We start from the raw sequence: 17,481 nt of genomic DNA, 5'->3' as shown, positions 1-17,481 counted from the left end.
AATTTGCACAAATATAAATTGATTCATTTGGCTTCATGGAATGTAGATGAGTGTTTGTCCATCATCTGATCTCTTGAAATATTCTTGCTCGATCAACTGTTCGACAGCCTTTTTCATATCAGTCACCAGAATTTCTCCCTCACTCTTCAATTGCATCAAAACTTGACCAATGAGTTCTGGGTAGAGCATCGTTTTATTCGCTTTCATATTACGAACAACTGCCGCCTTAATCTCATCATCCCTAATTCTCTTTTCCGCCTTCTTAACCGCCTCGGTAATAGCATTTTCCTTGTCTTTGGACATGGGCGGTCTGATCTTCTGAGCCTTATCCCAGAAGGTAAAGTTGAAGGCAAAGCGCTCCCCATCTCTTCTCAAGAGAGGGAATTTTGTTGAACTCAAGGATGAAACAACTTTATGCAAGAGCAGCTCGTCAATTCCGGTCCGTTCATGTAGTTCTTTAAAAGTAATCGTATCAATCTCTGAAAACAGCAAGATAACTGTCGCTTGTAAAAGATTCACTTGAAGATCCTTCGGGCCTTTATCAAAATGGACCAGCAACGTGAGCTGATGAAACATATAATTTGTCCAATCAAGTTGCTGGTATTTGTGTTTCTTATTCGATCGAACATAGTAATCGGTGAATGTAGTCAATGCGTGCTGCAAAGCCTCTGGAAGCTTAATGTCGGTGGAATGCTTAGGAACATCAGGCCAATTGGACTTCTGTAGAACAAGCGGAAAGAAGTTGATATCAACGTTCACGTGTGAATACTCATCATAGCATCGCCTCAAATCACCAATCATATATTTTAGCTTGGAGCCGTCGACTCCCTCTCCTACTTCGGAGAGCAAGGACTCAACAATTTTGCATTCCATGGAGAAATTAAAGTTTCTTCCCAATAGTAGCCTTTTCGAGAGATCTCTCTCATAGTTACTAAGTAGCTTGCTCTTGTTCTCCGTGAGCTTAAAAAAAGCTATGAGCGTCGATATGAAGGCATCAATATCTCTTTCCTTGGACTTGAAGAACGAATCGCAGTATTTCGAAAACTGCCGCAAACAGAAATTCTGATTATCAGCACTAGATATAGTTTTCGACAAGGCAGATCTGACTTCGAATTCAAATTTATCGGCGTTGACATACAATAGGTTTTTGCAAACGTCAAAGTAGCGATCTCTCAACTTTATAAGTTCGGGAATCGGGTTCTTCCCGGAGATGGAGCACGACTCGAGCGTACGTCCCGACTCCGCCTGAATATGCATACCAAAATAGTATATTACTTCTTTGACATAGTCAGCATTCACGGTCTCACCCTCTGCAAGAAGATACTTTATAAGGATACCTAAGTCAGTTGATCTGGTAGTGTCAAGAAGAGGAGCCAAACAGGTTGACAATACTTTTGAAAGATCAGTGATAATAGTATGCCGCAACACTTGTCTTGCAAATGTGGCAGCCGTCTCATTGTAACCCATCTGCTTGAATAGTAGGATATCATTCCTCAAATTGCTTAGAACTTTGTCAAAATATGTAGTGGGCGATTGCATCCACAGTGAATTCCAATGATAGTAGTTCAGAGAAAGGACCTTTTCAAGCCCCATAATCAGAACATACGTCTTATCGAAATCTATCCTCCCAATGAGGCGCATAAGCGAAATGAATGCTTTGTGATCCATCAATCCGGGGTCTTCGATGATTGTCGAATGCATGGATTTTATGAGTTTTTCAATAATGAGTCGAAAATGCTCACTGTCTTCCCCAAGACAAGTCTCCGCAAAAAGACGCAATCCATGTTCTTGAATGGGCTGTTTTTTGGGGTGCTGTAGTAGATAAACTCTGTCCAAGTATAAGAAAGCTTTCAGAAGAAGCTCAAGATTGGCGTTCCAAGAATTGAATTCCTCCACAAACACTTTGCTTGCAGTGACACCGTTGTCTATGTTGAGAGCATTCCAAGCTTTTTGTTGAACAGTGTCCTTGAATGTCTTATCAATAGCGTTGAGGACAAAGTCGCCTAGTCTTGCCTGTTCAGAGTGCTTGTAGTTTGCCAATGCAGTAACATGCTTGTTGATTTCACAAACGGGGAGGTCTCTACCGCCACCTGAAAGTATGATTTGTACCACATTATGCAAGTAATTCCTTTTATCCTCTACCACTCTTTTATAATTGGTTTGATCATCCTCTGAAACCAGTTTTGCACGTTTGTTCACGTTTCTTCGTGTAATAATGTTTCTTTGCAGGGGAGCAAGAACGCCACATCCTAGATGGGAGGGGAAGCCATCGAGATTAGAGCTCTGGGTTTTGGCGCCAAAGCTCAATAGGCTTTCTTTGTTCATGTGCTTGAATATGTGTTGAAGCACTCCTTAGACAGTTGTATCGCGATATCTCACGGTTGATTATCAAGAACTCCACACGCACGCACTACTACATCTCTTCTTCAAGAGCCCGTTTAATATGAGTGAAAAGTCGCAAAAGATAGATAACAAGTACCTCACTCTGATATACAAGAAGAATGGGTCCTTTGATAAGCAGCGGAAACGATTATTGGAGAACTTCAAGTCTTCGCAGACACATTCTAATCTTCAGCTCAAACTAAAGTTGATGATCGAGTCGAAGCTAAAATCAGACCCTACCATTTTGTTGAAGAATAAGGGAAAGATGGCTGCATTAATACAGGGTGAGATAATTAGTAATAAAGTCGGCTCCAACATTCTTGAGATTGTTGATAAGGATATCCAGGAGAAAATTATTGATTCCCCTGAGTTTCACGAAAGTCTCAAAGTGGAATTGAAAGATATACGACGGAAGGCGTTAGGGATTACTGACGAAGAATACGCAAAACAGCTTGAAGAGGAAGAGAAGGCAAAACGAGAGGAAACAGAACGGAAGCAACGTGAGGAGGCCGAGAAAGAACTATCGTACAAGAATAATTTCAAGGTCAAACAGCTAATAACACCTTCAGCTCCTAGACCTCCTCGCTTCAACCTACCAGTTCGTGAACGTGATACATATCGAGGTCGTGCTGCTGGTAGTAGGCAAACTGATAGATACGAGAGAGGTTCAGGCCAAAGCAGAGCGAATGATTATGATCATACCAGACCGTCATCGGGGCATATGATGTACTAGATTACGGCACTTATGTATTCATTAGCATCCACAGAGAACTAGCTAGAAAATATTTTACTCATCAGCGTCAAAGATTTCGTTAGCAATTAGCATCAACTCTTCGACGACCTTTGTCTTATAGCTCAAGTCCTGTGGAGACATCGAGTTATCGTTGAGGATCGCTGGTCCCCAAATGATGGCCAAAGACTTAGCGGTCATGCGATTATTATGCTGATGAGCGGCCACCTTATTCAAATGAAATATCAAAGCTCTTAAGGTGAAGTAAGCACCATCGGGTAAGTTATACACCAAATGATGCAATTTCTTCGCAATGAATGTCTCGTCAGTTGATTTGACTGTTTCGATGAAGGATTGGTAACAAGCTGATGTCAAAAGAGGTTCCGGAAGGGAAGCGAAATATATCTTCATAAGGGAAGCCGTGCAGTATATATCAGCATCCATCACGTTGTTTGGATCTATGTTATGGCCAATCATTAAATAGTTAGCAAAGTTCGAGTCAATTGACTCCTTAAGCTGCTGAACAGTAGTCTTGTTACCACTAGTTCGATAAATGCCTTCAATATCTAGACCATAATTCTCGATAATCTCTATGCACCTTTTAACAACTAGCGGAACGTTGTCGATACCTGCGTACTGAATGACATCCTCGATGGAAACGCCAAAGGTAGGTTGAGCATATTGACTGACTTGACTCAAAGACTTGGGGCCAGTTAAGTCACTTTGATGAGTGCTTGGGTCCAATGAACTATAGGTAAATGTACTGGATGTACTCTCTGCCGGAGTTGCATTACCTTTGGGTTCAGAGTTTAGATTAGTCTGACTTTGGCTCTTGAGGGTTTGAGATTGCAGTGATTGTGTCGGAGCCAAGTTAGAGCCGAGATTCTTATTAGTCGAGTTGTTTGCAGAGTTGACATTGTTGCTGCTATTGGCGTTGTTAAAGAATGGCTTAGCAGGCTTTGTGTGTTTTGCGAACGAAGGGTGTGGTGTGTATTCGACGGGGGTTAACAGCTTGTTGCTTGGATTGTTGGAGTTTTTCGAGATATAGTTGTACAAGTCGAGTTCATTGTCAATGCTAGCAGCGAGGGCTTTCATTGATGGCTTGTTGTCCTGCAATGGGCTAATTAAGACACCTGAATTCATTACAAGTGTTTCGCTCCAGGTGGCAAACTTTTGTAGCTGAACATTTAAGGCAATATCCATTTCCAATATTAAATTCTTCAATTTTTTTGTGTTCGTTGGTCTGTAGATCATCAACATCTCATCCTTCAACTTTTTGCAAGCGGAAACTTTGTTCTTGTATTCTTGATCGGCCAAGTCCACTTTTCTCTGCAATTCTTCCTCTTCAGGTTTACTTTTGAGAAATGTCTTTTTATTGGGGTCCGACATCTTCAACCGCTCCAAGTCTTCACAGCAGTGGTAGTATTTTTGTTTCGCCTTCTCAGCCATCTGAATAGAGTCGGCACACTCCTTTTCCTTTCTCTTCACCTCATCCTTTATGTTCTTACGTGATCGGTCCACCGTATGGTTTAAGGAGACAATCTCATCGTGCATCGTGTTCAACGCTTTCACGTACGAGGACCCCACAGAGTAGAGTTTCTCGTCAAACTCGATGATCTCGTCTAGTTTCGAAGAGAACGAGTCATTTTTGTTCTTGGTGTTTTTCAAATTCCCACGAACGTTGGAAGCGTATTTTCTAAGCTGACTGTAGTGATCATCTTCAATTTGTGCCTTTCTCTTGACATACTTGGCGAACTCTTCGCCGGTACCAAGAGATCGCTTAAGCCTGGCCAAAAGCACCTCGAGAGCACCATCAGTGTTCATAAACGTTTTAATTGTCTCCAGCTCCAAGAGCTTAGAGCCCTCTGACTGCTCGGGCGTTTCTTGAGGACTCATGATTGTGGAATAAGACAAGGTACTTATTTTAGTTGAGTTGATATGTTGGCGCGGTTCGTCATATACGTCACGGTACTGTCACTCGATAGATAGCTAATTACGCAAAACAGGAGTGCCTCTGCGAGTGTTTTAGTGACTGCACGAAAACCTATGGACTTGAATATTGTTCTAAGCGTTTGAACTTAATATTCTGGGTAAAAGTTTCTGAATGTGAATCTCTACATGAAAGGATCATAGTTGCACTGGCCAAGCCATGCGTATAAAGTAAACAAGCCTACCTCGCAGCAATGAGTTGATAATATACCGAGTATGAAGAATTTTGTAATCCACTAATATCCTGAGCTTTGAAAGATCTCAGACATAGAGTGATGCAAATGCATTGGAAGAACTATACAGTAAGTTCTTACACACCTAAAAAAGTGTACTATACCTCTTTTCCTGCTCACCAAAGGCAGTGACGCCTTGCTCCACGTTTGCAACAGAAAACTCGAGGTCGTCTACTGTGATCATGTCCCAGAATTTATAGATCATCATGACAGCGAACAAGTTGCATGCTGTAGCGAAGAACACACCATCGACGTAGTGTTTCGTGCCTTCGCATATCTGCTTGTTAACAGCGTACATGAGAACTTGCCCCACAATGAAGAAAAAGCAGAACAAAACAATGGCGCCCAAGTGCCACCACGAGTCAAGGGCAAAGAACACGAGTACAAGCTGAGACACCACGTAGAGTGCCAAAATGATGGCATTTAGCACGTATGAAACAACGAAAAGCGCAGTAGTTGAGCGGTCGTTCAAAGCTGGGCCCCACAGTTTGAAGGTGGCCATGGCCACAATAAAGTTCACCACAAACCACACAATACTGATGATTCGCAATACCCACATCGACCGAGTCAGGCCATCCTCCCAGAACTGAAAACAGGTGAAACCATTATATAGCAATGAAATACACAAGGCACCCACAATACCTAGCTGAAGCGCAACAAACCAGGCGTAACTGGAGGACCCTGGAGGAGTCACTCCGCAATCAACCACAAGCGAGCTGATAGTCAAGGCCAAGTATAAGTAGAAAAAGTGGAGAAGCTCAGACCTGCCAATAGCGGTGTATTTGCTTCTGACGTTGAAGATGATTATAAGCACCACCAATAGAGCACCAAAGTGAATGAAGGCTGAGCCCAAATTAAATATCATGGTGTTGGCCAACTCGACAGGCCTAGGGTAGCAGCTAGGCACTATCCCCTTCTCGAACACAGAGGTGCCATTGACAGAGCCAACTACCGAACATAGTGGAAGCATCGTGTTATTGCAAAGAACATCAAACTTTCCAAATGTCATTTTTCTTTGATATTATGCTGTAAAAAAATGCCGATGAAAATGACAAAAATAAATAAGCGATCGACTTAATGGGACTTTGAATGCTATTAACGACTGAAGTAAGTACACGAGGCGAGTTGAAGCGCACAGCTATTCAAAGGGAAAAAAAAAAGTAAGTGTATCAGGCACTCGCGCCTATTTTTATCTTGTCCAAATCTGGTCAAATTACAGTCGTCGCGCCATGCTCGATAAAGCCTTTCAAATTGATAATAAATATATGTATGTATAAATAATCTCATAGCTATGTAAATCATGTCGCCGTTACTTCGTAAACATTAATGGATCAGTGTTATGTGGTGATATGGTGATATGGTGGTGGAGGCGCTTCAACTTCCTCGCCCTCGTAGTGTCGCTTGTCCGCAGACTCTGAAGGTGGCTTCCGCTCACTCAAATGCATTTGTAATTTCTCATTGATCCTTCCAATATCGATATGATTCAAAGACTTCTTTACTTTGAGTTCTCTTGCCTTCACTTCCTCTGATTTCTCCTTTTTACCTATTGGCGAGGTAGAGATAGGTGGGGCATGGGCTAATGAGAACGATGGGTTCCCGATGCCTACACCGCCGATAAAAGAAGAGTTCGAGCTCAAGGGAGAAGGGCATCCGCTTAAAGGGTTGTGCGCAAGATGATTGTAATGAATAACCAAAGGTGGACGCTTGTTGAAGTCTTGCTTGGGTGTAGGTTGTTCGACTCTAGCAGAAGATTCCTCATCCACAAAGGTGTCAGACGACGAGTCGCAGTACTCTGTAGCGGTCTTAGACATGGTCGTCGATCTAAGCATCGAGGAGTCCTGTACCGCTGGGCTTGAAGCTGGCTGTTCAATACTCTGCTTCTTTTTCCTCATCTTGCTACCCATCTTAATCGTTCTTCTCTTGGGTGACGTCTTCTCGTTGCTGTTGACCGATTTGAAGGACTTTCCTTGGATACTAGATATCTCCTTGACAATACATTCGACACTGGAAAAGTTATCTTGAGCGAAAAGTTCAACAGGAACACAATTGTTGCTGTTGGTTGCAGCTACAGGTGTGTCGATATCCAACTTGGAGTACAACGAGTTGACCAAGTTTGGATAGAGATGCTTGTTGAACTTTTCTAGACTGTTTCTCTGCACGATGCGCCTAAACTTGGGAACATTCAAATTGAGAGTTTCCCTTGAGCTGTAAAGACTTGCAAGGCGTCTCAAATTGTTGGATGAGATAGTCTGTGACTCGGAGAAATCCAAGCTATTTGAGTATGCCGGCGAATTCAAATGATCTTTTATGTTATTCATCACCTCGTTAGGAGTAAGAGCAGAAACATACTTCAAGCTGAGCTTATGCAAAAGAGTGGGCAACGTTTCCCTGAACAAATCCCTGATTTGAGTCTCAATCTGCTTCTGCAAGAAATTAGCTAGAACCTGGACCGTATCAAATGTGGAACTCACCTTGATGGAGTCAAGTGGGTCGTTGCGGAAGACCAAAGTTAATCCCTTGCTCTTGGAGAACACAATGATGCCGATCCCAGAAATCTTGATGTCACTCAACTTTAGATCTAGAGGAAGATTGAACGGTTCAACCGATAATAGAAAGTCAGGAGTAACGAACGACTGGAGCGACGACACTTCCTTCTCCTGAGAATTGTCGCAGTAGATCTTCAACGGGTTCGCTTGCACTTTAGTATGAAGGGTCAAGTGGAAGTCTCCAGAATAGCTAATTTTGAAGATCCCTCTGAACCTATCCTTGTCGAGCTCTCCAATTTCTAATATCTCGAAATCAGGAGCCACTTTGCCGAAATTGAGGTCTTTGATCTGGATATCTGACGCTAGAATGTTAGGTCTTCTCCCCGAGTTTAAGGCGTCAGTTAGCAACTCTGTGGTCCACGAACGTAACGAGTCCGTTTCTAGGGTGTTCCAGTTGACTTTAAATGACATGTTGAGTAAATCGGAGGTGTTTTACCCGGTGGTGAATATATGTGTCCAAAGTCCGATGACTGGAAGGAAGGAATATACTTGAGGAGATTGCGTAAACAACGAAAGGAATTAATGGAAAGGGGAAGGAACGACTTAATGCCGATGCGTCTCGCTGAATGAAATCCTTTCTGCACCCGAGGTAGTTGGTGATTGGATGAATGATTTTTTAATAAAGAGTGTTTGCAAAGTGCTACACTTTTTCTGGGGAAGCAAGGTATATAACAAAACAAAAAAAAAAAGTTTACCTCTGTTCAGCCATATGTTGCCTCCAGACATCCCTCAAACAATAAGAAATCGTGTGATTCTACAGTCCTCGCACGGATAATATCGGAATGAGCTCTCCAGTTAGAAAGTGATGTGTGCAGGGAGGCAAGACGGCACTAAACCTGCGGAAAGGGATTTATTCTTCTCTGTAACGCATCCATGTAATCCTCAGCCCCTCTGTGGTAATGTTATTACTCAAAGGCGTCTTCTTGACACCAGCTTCTATTCTTATCAAACTTTCTCTCTCGAATCTTTCAAGCCTTGTCTAATAGAAAACAAAAATTTGATTGTATCATCACCGTTCTCTCCTTGTGACCCTGTGTACGGCACCTGTGCCACTCGGTGCAACTCAAGTCCGAACGGTGAAGTAGACAGTCGCAATGCATCTTCAGCTACCGACATCACAATAATCACCAATGCTGGCATTTCACAAGTTGACTACCCTAGATAGTCGTCTGCAATTGTATAGCTTCGACTCGTTGAAAGGGAAAGTTGTGCTCGTCGTCAATGTCGCGTCTCTTTGTGGCTTCTCTCACCAATATGATGATTTGGAGAAGCTATATCAGAAATATCATTCCAAAGGTTTGGAGATTCTAGCGTTTCCTTGCAATCAATTTGGTGGCCAGGAACCTGAAGACGCCGACGCTCTCGAGAGAGTCATTAGAGATAAGTTTAACTGCACGTTCCCAATCATGAGAAAGTGCACTGTCAATGGCGACGATACGAACCCCGTGTACATATATTTGAAACTGCAAAAGCGTGGTCACTTGGGCTTTGAAGGCATACTATGGAACTTCGAAAAGTTCTTGATCGACAAAAACGGAAACGTGAGACACAGATATGTTTCTGGCGTGAGCCCTTTACAACTACAACCCGTCATTGAATCACTACTAGGTGAAGCATGAATATAATTTAAACTCCTTGTACATATGATACACAATTCCTTTATACAGCTATTTGCTTACCTCTTGCGCTTCTTGTTTGTCGTGATTTTGTTCTCTTCTTTTCTCTTGGTGCCATTACTCACGCCACCACTTTTAGATGCCGATTTGCTTGCGGCAGCTTCATTAGGATGGATCTCTTTAAAGACGCACGCTATCAACGTGCTACATCTTCTGGAGATCTCTGCCGTTGTCCTTGACAAAAAGAAGAAATCAAATCGGAACAATGGACTCAGACGAATAGCGTCTCTGATTCTTTCATATAGATCGGGTCTATCAAGACCAAATCTGTACATTTGGACAATCAAGAATCTGTCCTCTTCGTCTGTGAATGTTCTCTTATTAGTTTGGGCAGGTGGGTATTTTAATACAAGCTCCTGGAGTGGGTACTTGTAGCTTGACACTTTACGGCGAATGCTCTCTTTTTGTAGTTTCACACGATTCACCTTTTCTTCACCAAGCTCAATTTGATGAATGTACTTCTCAAAACCTTCAATCTCCTCGTAGCTCAGCCAAAATTTCCTCGCGTACTCTCTCACCTCCTCAATCGTTTTATCTTCAAACTCCGCCGCAATCATCGAGATCGCATTACGCCCGTACTTAGTGGAGACGGCAATGAAATGAATAAAATCCTTCCTGTTCCAATTTGAGAATCCTTGCGTCAAAAGTTCTTCTTTGAGGGCTTTCTCTTCTTCAGTCAATGGCCTAGAATTCTCGATTTCTTCTTGCTCGAGCTTCTGTTCTAGCTCTCTTTGAGCAAGATCCTTGGGTGTGCCCTTTTTGAGAGGAACCTTATAACCAGTCTGCTTCTTATAGTAATCCCGTTCCATGTCATGAAGTTCCATGAGTTTTGGCGGAAAGAATTGATGATCGTAGATGTTTAGTTGTTTCGGAGGTTTGGGTCCTGATCTCGGCGTTGACCTGCTTCCAGATTTCAAGACGTCTTTGTAGTACATGTCGATGGAATAATTCTCTTTTCTTTCTCTTTTGCCGGGGTTTATCCAGGCATGTCCAATGTTAGTTATTGCAGTCGGTTCCTTTTTCTTAAAATTTTCACCGTTCCACTCGTAAACAGATTCGTCATTCGTGAAGTTTTGTAAAGCATTCAAATCAAGCTTTGCGTACTTCTTGTTAAGCTCTAATGTCTTCTTCTCAGAATCAGCGAGCAATGCCTCAATGTCGACATCAGTGTTGCTGACTCCATCGCCCTCTTTAGCCTTGAAGATCTCTGCTGCTCCATGCTGGATCATGTCTAACAATTGATCTTTTGAAGCACCTTTACCGCTTTGTTGTGCAACTCCTCCGCTATTTCTACCTTGCTGAATAACCAACTGATCCAAGCGCAATTTCTGGGCAGCTCTCTCAAGCACCTTTTCTTCGATCGCATTTTCGGTGACAAAGCGGAAAACCTTGACTTGCTTCGTTTGGCCAATTCTATGAGCTCTATCCATGGCTTGTAAGTCGGCTTGCGGATTCCAATCGCTATCAAACAAGATAACAATGTCGGCGGTAGTCAAGTTGATGCCTAAACCACCTGCCCTGGTTGTCAATAAAAAAACAAACTTTGACGACCCTGGTTTGTTGTATTCGTCAATAGCCTCAACACGGTCAGCATGATCTGTTTGACCATCAATTCGGCAGTATTGGAATGAACGGAACATGCAATAGTCTTCAAGAATATCTAACATTCTAGACATCTGCGAGAAGATCAATACCCGAGAACCCTCTTTTTGGAACTTTTTCAAAAGCTTGTCCAAAATAATCATCTTCTGGGCATTGAAGACCAAGTGCTCATCGGTCGTGTAAGGGGGCCCTGGCTCTGCGCCCTCAAACAAGTATGGATGATTGCAACATTTTCTCAATTGCATGACAATATTCAACAACCTTGTCTTTGATTCCTTTTTGCCGTTTGCGCCGTTGACCGCATCAATGTCTTTCTCAAGAAGTTTTTGGTACCATTTTCTTTGCATGTCAGTCATCTTCACATATACATTTAATTCTTGTTTAGGCAAAAGTGACTTTTCGACATCAGACTTTATACGACGCAACAAAAAAGGTTTAAGGACCTTGTGCAATTGTGCAACGACATTATCGTCTTGTTCCTCCTTATTATCACCAGTGGAGCTGAACCATTGATCAAACGCATCTGAATCGCCAAATACATCTGGCAATATGAAATTGAGCAATGCCCATAGCTCGTGCAAATTATTTTGTAAAGGCGTTCCTGTAATTAAAAGACGGTTTTTTGAATGGAAAAGACGAATTATTTGAGAGAGTAAGGACTCTTCATTTTTAATTCTGTGAGCCTCATCAATGACGATATACTCCCATGCAAACTTTCTAAAAGATGCCTTTTCACGTATCACAATCTCATAGGATGCAATCACAACGTCAAAATCACACTGTAGTAATCGATTTTGTATCAAATCTTGTCTTTCATCTTTGTCTCCTTGAAGGACAAACACATTTACCTTCGGAGTCCATCTTGCGAATTCTCTGCCCCAGTTGTCTAAAGTAGATTTTGGAGCAACAACCAAGTGTGGCCCGTTGATCCCACGCATGTATCGCAAGTAGCCCAAGAAAGATATTGTCTGCAACGTTTTACCCAACCCCATTTCGTCAGCCAAAATACCAGAGAGATTATTCTCGTAAAGCGAAACCAACCAATTCAAACCTTGGATCTGGTACGGGCGAAGTTCACCTTGGATGTAGCTCGGACTTTCGGTAAACTCTGTGATGGTAGGCGTATCTTGTTCATCATCCAACAACTCTGCATCTTCTTCTTTCTCAGTCTTTCTTCTCCTCCCTGCGTTGTTCTTTGGTTGACTTTCGTGCATCTTATCTATAACTTGCGCAAACACGGGGTCTTTCTTTGCCTTTGAATCGATGAAATGTTGGAACAAGTCGGTTAGACCAAGCAAGTATTTGAACTTCTTGACGGTGTCATCCACGTCGATTCGTGGTTTTGTGTCGGGAGCAAAGTACTTTGTTCGGTTATGTTGAACCAGAGGGGTCCATCCATTCTTAAAGTTAGTTCAATGTTGCAAGACGCATCAGTTGGGAGACATTTATCATCCCTTCAAGCAAGGTCAGGAACGCCGTTTGCTTTCGAAGATAGCTTTGAGGTATACATACGGATGAAGCAGGAGTAAATTCTTCACTCATCTATGGCAAGGAACAAAGAGAATGAGCAGTAAGTTGTTGTTTCGATTTCGACATTTTCAAGGCGCGCTGCTTGAGTGTGGGAAACGTTATTATCTAGACACGGGTTAGGAGATCCTCCAGAGCAATTGATTACGTGTCACGACTAAACATGTAAAACTTATCTACTTTTCACTTCAGATTATTCTGCTAGATGCCCTTGATGGAGACTTACTGTTTGACTATTTCTTTCGACTTTCAAAGTGGTATTCTTGAATTTTGCAACCATTTGAATTCTTTTTGGATATTTTGCGAAATAGATGCAAGTTCAGTCTCTTCCGAAGACATCATCTTAGGGGCTCTGATGAATACTTTTATATCCAGCCTTGACAATTTGTCACATTGGCCATTAATTTAACATAAGGGAAGTTCATTGTGGTCAGGAAAAAGCTGAGGGGCTCTTCTACAGCGCATGGAATGGGAGTACCGACCAGTCCTTGTGAGGGCAACGCGTCACGTATGAAACAGAGAAGAATTGATGTTAAAATATTTATCCACGCTATCCAAGTTAGTAGCAAAAGTTAACAGAATATCATAATTTGGTAATCAACAATTCTTCAAGGTTAGAAAGAAGATCACTGCCTGCTCACCTGCCCATCCTATAGGACGAACCCAAGACAAAGGAAAATCCGTGAAGCCAAAGAGAGCTTACACCTGAGATCAAATCAAGAATTATTTCATTTCATCAAGTCTTCTGGCAACTCAACACCTTGTGAGCCAAAATGTAACATAGTCGCACGTGAGGTCACATTGAACAGCCTCGTTAGTATGATAAGTGACTTTCATCAACTTAGTCCAGTCACCGGTCCATGACATCTACATATGATCCCGATCTTCCCACCTACGAGGAGGCCCAACTACAGGCGCAACTAAATAACCATCCGCAAGATAACTCGCAACGCTTATCAGAGAATCCCCCAGCGTTACCCCGAAGGACCAATACTAGAAGACGACCGCCACCGCTACCGGAGAGGCCCATTGAGACAAGCAGCAGCAGCGAACAGCTAGATGATAATAAAGAACTGGATAATAGTGACTCGCTACAAACAGGCGATCAACCGTTCTGGAAATTTCATATTCAGTGCTTCGGAGACGATATGTACTTAAGTACCAACCCCACAATGAGACACTTACAATGCCGAAGTATGCCCGGATACTTCATGAGCATAGAAAAAGAACCTCAAGGGTTCACTATAAACTTAGAGGAGTTTGAGACTGGCGCCCTGATTATGAGATTCAAGAAGCTTGATGAGAAAACATTCAAGTTCAAGGTACGCAGGTCAAGGAAAGTGGAAAATGGAGAAATTGTCGTGCTAGAGACTCCAGATCCTGTTTTTGAGGGAACAATTAACAAAACAAGAATACATCCCATGTTCTTTCCGATTCCGCCGCCTTATGAGATGAAGTCATACGAAGTGGAGGGTATCGATGGCCTGAGATGGGACGTAGGTTCAATTCCGAGGGCCAAGATGAAGTGGTCACTTTCACACCGTTCAGAGGCCCCGAAGTACGTCGGCAAGCGAAATGTGTACTTCCATCGCAATTTCATGGCCAGGAATACCAAAATGCAAGATGCTCAATTTCCACCTGTAACAGCAGCATTTCGCCCCTGTGAGTCTAAAATGAGAAAACGAGCTATACGATCAATCACCCGTCTACTGAAGCTTGAAGATGACTCGAAACTGACTCCGTATGAGGCCGAAGGGGACCCCTTTTCACAGCGCAAACCCTACTTCAAATGTGGAGATGGCCTTTACGATGAGCAATTCCCAAAGGACGATGATCCAGACCATCATTTTAAATTGGGATGGCTCACAGTATTTGAAGATGAGCAGCTTTTCAGCAAAAGTGGAATGTTCGACTTGGTCGTTGGATCCACCGTGGTAGTCGCTTATGATCAAGAGATGCACAAATAAATGGCTGCGAAAATTGGAATATCAAAAACCATCAGCGTTTCCTAGAGACTAGAGAGTGGGGTTCTACCAAAGTTTATTAGATTTCCGTCCAAAACTCTAAAAATTGAAGGGGGCTATCATTACATTTATGTTCCCGATTGAGAAGGGTTCACTGCAAGGCTATGCTGCTTGGGCTGGAAGACGGGAAACCTGCGGCTCATGTAGTTTGCTGCCACAGAAGCTAAATAGAATTCACATAAACACAAATTCAATTTAAAGCTAATCAATTTCATTTCACTTAGTAGGTTCAGTGTAAGCTGGCTAAGCTGCGGTTCTACAATGGCACCGTAGTGTCTTCAATTCACCCTACACCAGACTAGTATAGATGGGCATGCACACAGTCAAATATACTACTTCAATACAGTATATACATTTACAAAGATATCAAAAACAAGCGTGAATCATGTGGAATTTGTATATTTTCTGCTTTTGTCATCAATTAATTTGTGCTCTCGTTTGAGCCAGGAATTTTTTGCATCACCACGCTGAGGCGTGCACGGCATGCGTCCACCGTGATTGCGGAGAATGATAACGAAAACGTCAATACTTCATCGCCATGTCGATTGAGGACGATCCGTTTTTCCCTACGGGGCCAGACTCAGAAAATGGCCAATGCGCTGACCCCAGACAGGTATTTCGTATTGCATCCAATTTGAAAGCTTTAATTGATAAAGTTATCCCAACTATTTTTGATGAGAAGGAGATCGCGAGGCCGCATTCGGCCGTTCTCAATTCCAGAGTGATTGACTTAGTCTACCGCTGTGCCGGTGGTAAGGGCAATGGAGTGGCAGGAACGTCATCTCACAAGTACAGAGGCGCGTTGGTGTTTGCGTTGTTGAAAGTGACGGACTGGTACTGGCAGCAGGCAGAGTATAAGCTTTCCGATAATGAGTTATATCTGTTGAGGGCAGTTGCTGCCCAAGTTTTGGCTGCCAGGATTATTGAAAACACAAAAGATGACGAGTATTTGTTTTTGGGCATGCTTTGTCACAGGTATCTGATGAGCATCAATGGAGAGGACTCTGACCCTGTGAGTGCTTTGGAGTTGGCGGTTGATATGCACCTGACTATTGTGATAGGCTCTTCAGGCTATCAGAGATGTGTGAAATGGCTCTGGAGAGGTTGGATCATGCAATCTTCAAGCGATCCACATTCATATGTGCTTTACAAAGGTGTTGCCTCGCAGTCGATCAGAACTCACTTTGATCCCGACAGAATCAAGACCCCAGCTTACCAGAATATAGTTGAGATTGGTTTCAGTATCCTTTATTTGATCCTCTTCACTATAATTTTGAACGCTCATCAGACAACAACAACAGATATCGATGTCGTGGAGGGCTTGTTTTATGCATTCACTCTTGGTTCAATAATTGACGAGATAACAAAGCTTTATCATGTGGGATGGAATTACCTTGGTTTCTGGAACGCATTTAATGACGTAATGTACACAATTATTGTCATTGCTATTGGTTTTCGATTCAGTTCCTTGAGGCACACAGGCTACTATAGGGAGAAGTATGACGAAATCAGCTTTCGTGTGTTATCGTGCGCATCTCCAATGATGTGGTCACGTCTTTTACTATACTTGGATGCCCAGCAGTTCGTCGGTGCCATGATCGTTGTGATCAAGACAATGATGAAAGAGTCTATCTTGTTTTTTGTATTACTAGGAGTCGTGATTCTTGGGTTCGTGGAAGGCTTCTTGGGCTTGGACAATTCCGATGGTAGAAGCGAAGCCACCAAGCATATCTTGACGGCATTGGTGAATGCTGTGATCGGTGCATCCGGGTTTGAAGATGTTCAGAACTTGGTGCCTCCATATGCCCTGATTCTCTACTACATCTACTCATTCCTTCTTCAAGTCATCTTGATGAACATTCTTATTGCATTGTACTCCACCGCTTACGCCAATATCGTTGAGAATGCCACTGATGAGTACTTTGCCTTGGTTGCACACAAGACTTTACGGTACATTCGTGCGCCTGACACCGACTTGTATGTCCCACCTTTTAATTTGATTGAATGGGTTATCTTTCCCTTTTCTTGTATCGTGTCGAAGAGTACATACAAGCTGATCAACCGGGTTGTCATGACTGTGGTGTACTCCCCTATCCTCCTATACATCACCATTGATGAGCTTGGAAATGCAAGAAGAGTCCAGTATAATCGCTATAAGGGACTCCCTGACGACGCCAATGAGATCGACACTGAATGGGATCTCACGGACGGCTACGACGTTGATTTGTTGATAAGTGACAACGGAATTGAATCGAGGGATGGCGAGATCAATGATGCTGTCAGGCAACAACGTCTTGCCGAAAGGAAAGATCCAGAGTTTGCCGCAGACTTCCCAAAATTAATGAAGGACATTGACAGTGTAGTACCACCTGTGGATGCTGCGAACGACAAAGGTATTAAATGGGAACACTACCCACTCTACGAGAAACTCGAGACTTTGACTAAATTGGTTGAGAAGCTAGCTGAAGAAAACCACAGTCTCAAGCAAAAAAGCGCTGAGCAATCCGATACTTAGCGTTGACTTTACTGTTGTATATTGAATGGCACTTCCCCAACACTTGGCTGCAAATCGCGAAGAAAGTGGAGTGCCTCCTCCAGCTTCCATGTTCACCTCGATAATGACAACGCATGAAAGCACATTTGAATCGTTGTTCAATACCCAAATTCATGTATCTAAATTCCTTCCTCTTGGTTTCAACATTTCCTTCTCTTCCTTCAGAGAGAGCCTCGCACACCTATGCATTGTAGTAAGTTTTTTGGTTCTCATCGTCC

General features: G+C 42.8%; 9 protein-coding genes across 9 annotated transcripts; 4 read left to right on the top strand and 5 right to left on the bottom strand. All coding sequences in view use genetic code 12, as the record gives it.

Moving 5' to 3' along the window:
* Positions 1-33: 33 nt before the first annotated feature.
* RTT101 (cullin) lies at positions 34-2,325 on the bottom strand (the record flags this gene model as incomplete). The annotated part of the gene is made up of 1 exon (XM_029034502.2): positions 34-2,325. One exon carries the CDS (start codon positions 2,323-2,325, stop codon positions 34-36), a length of 2,292 nt encoding a protein of 763 aa, XP_028889744.2.
* Positions 2,326-2,443: 118 nt separating this feature from the next.
* Positions 2,444-3,115, top strand: CJI96_0000276 (uncharacterized protein; the record flags this gene model as incomplete). Its single annotated transcript, XM_029034501.2, has 1 exon — positions 2,444-3,115. One exon carries the CDS (start codon positions 2,444-2,446, stop codon positions 3,113-3,115), a length of 672 nt encoding a protein of 223 aa, XP_028889743.1.
* A 54-nt stretch (positions 3,116-3,169) lies between these two features.
* RGD1 (GTPase-activating protein RGD1) lies at positions 3,170-5,008 on the bottom strand (the record flags this gene model as incomplete). The annotated part of the gene is made up of 1 exon (XM_029034500.2): positions 3,170-5,008. The coding sequence occupies one exon, from the start codon at positions 5,006-5,008 to the stop codon at positions 3,170-3,172; it is 1,839 nt and encodes a 612-aa protein (XP_028889742.2).
* Positions 5,009-5,419: 411 nt separating this feature from the next.
* CHS7 (Chs7p) lies at positions 5,420-6,304 on the bottom strand (the record flags this gene model as incomplete). The annotated part of the gene is made up of 1 exon (XM_029034499.1): positions 5,420-6,304. The coding sequence occupies one exon, from the start codon at positions 6,302-6,304 to the stop codon at positions 5,420-5,422; it is 885 nt and encodes a 294-aa protein (XP_028889741.1).
* A 367-nt stretch (positions 6,305-6,671) lies between these two features.
* Positions 6,672-8,291, bottom strand: MDM34 (ERMES complex subunit; the record flags this gene model as incomplete). The annotated part of the gene is made up of 1 exon (XM_029034498.2): positions 6,672-8,291. One exon carries the CDS (start codon positions 8,289-8,291, stop codon positions 6,672-6,674), a length of 1,620 nt encoding a protein of 539 aa, XP_028889740.2.
* A 719-nt stretch (positions 8,292-9,010) lies between these two features.
* CJI96_0000272 (glutathione peroxidase) lies at positions 9,011-9,499 on the top strand (the record flags this gene model as incomplete). Its single annotated transcript, XM_029034497.2, has 1 exon — positions 9,011-9,499. One exon carries the CDS (start codon positions 9,011-9,013, stop codon positions 9,497-9,499), a length of 489 nt encoding a protein of 162 aa, XP_028889739.2.
* Positions 9,500-9,555: 56 nt separating this feature from the next.
* CJI96_0000271 (chromatin-remodeling ATPase ISW1) lies at positions 9,556-12,700 on the bottom strand (the record flags this gene model as incomplete). Its single annotated transcript, XM_029034496.1, has 2 exons — positions 9,556-12,558; positions 12,671-12,700. The coding sequence occupies 2 exons, from the start codon at positions 12,698-12,700 to the stop codon at positions 9,556-9,558; spliced, it is 3,033 nt and encodes a 1,010-aa protein (XP_028889738.1).
* An 845-nt stretch (positions 12,701-13,545) lies between these two features.
* On the top strand, positions 13,546-14,652 carry CJI96_0000270 (uncharacterized protein; the record flags this gene model as incomplete). Its single annotated transcript, XM_029034495.1, has 1 exon — positions 13,546-14,652. The coding sequence occupies one exon, from the start codon at positions 13,546-13,548 to the stop codon at positions 14,650-14,652; it is 1,107 nt and encodes a 368-aa protein (XP_028889737.1).
* A 595-nt stretch (positions 14,653-15,247) lies between these two features.
* YVC1 (Yvc1p) lies at positions 15,248-17,224 on the top strand (the record flags this gene model as incomplete). Its single annotated transcript, XM_029034494.2, has 1 exon — positions 15,248-17,224. One exon carries the CDS (start codon positions 15,248-15,250, stop codon positions 17,222-17,224), a length of 1,977 nt encoding a protein of 658 aa, XP_028889736.2.
* Between the last annotated feature and the right edge of the window lie 257 nt (positions 17,225-17,481).

Source organism: Candidozyma auris, chromosome 1 (genome assembly GCF_003013715.1).
Source record: "Candidozyma auris chromosome 1, complete sequence".
Lineage (NCBI taxonomy): Eukaryota > Fungi > Ascomycota > Pichiomycetes > Serinales > Metschnikowiaceae > Candidozyma > Candidozyma auris.
The sequence above is the reverse complement of the archived record's forward strand: the minus strand, read 5'-3'. Positions and strand labels throughout refer to the sequence as shown.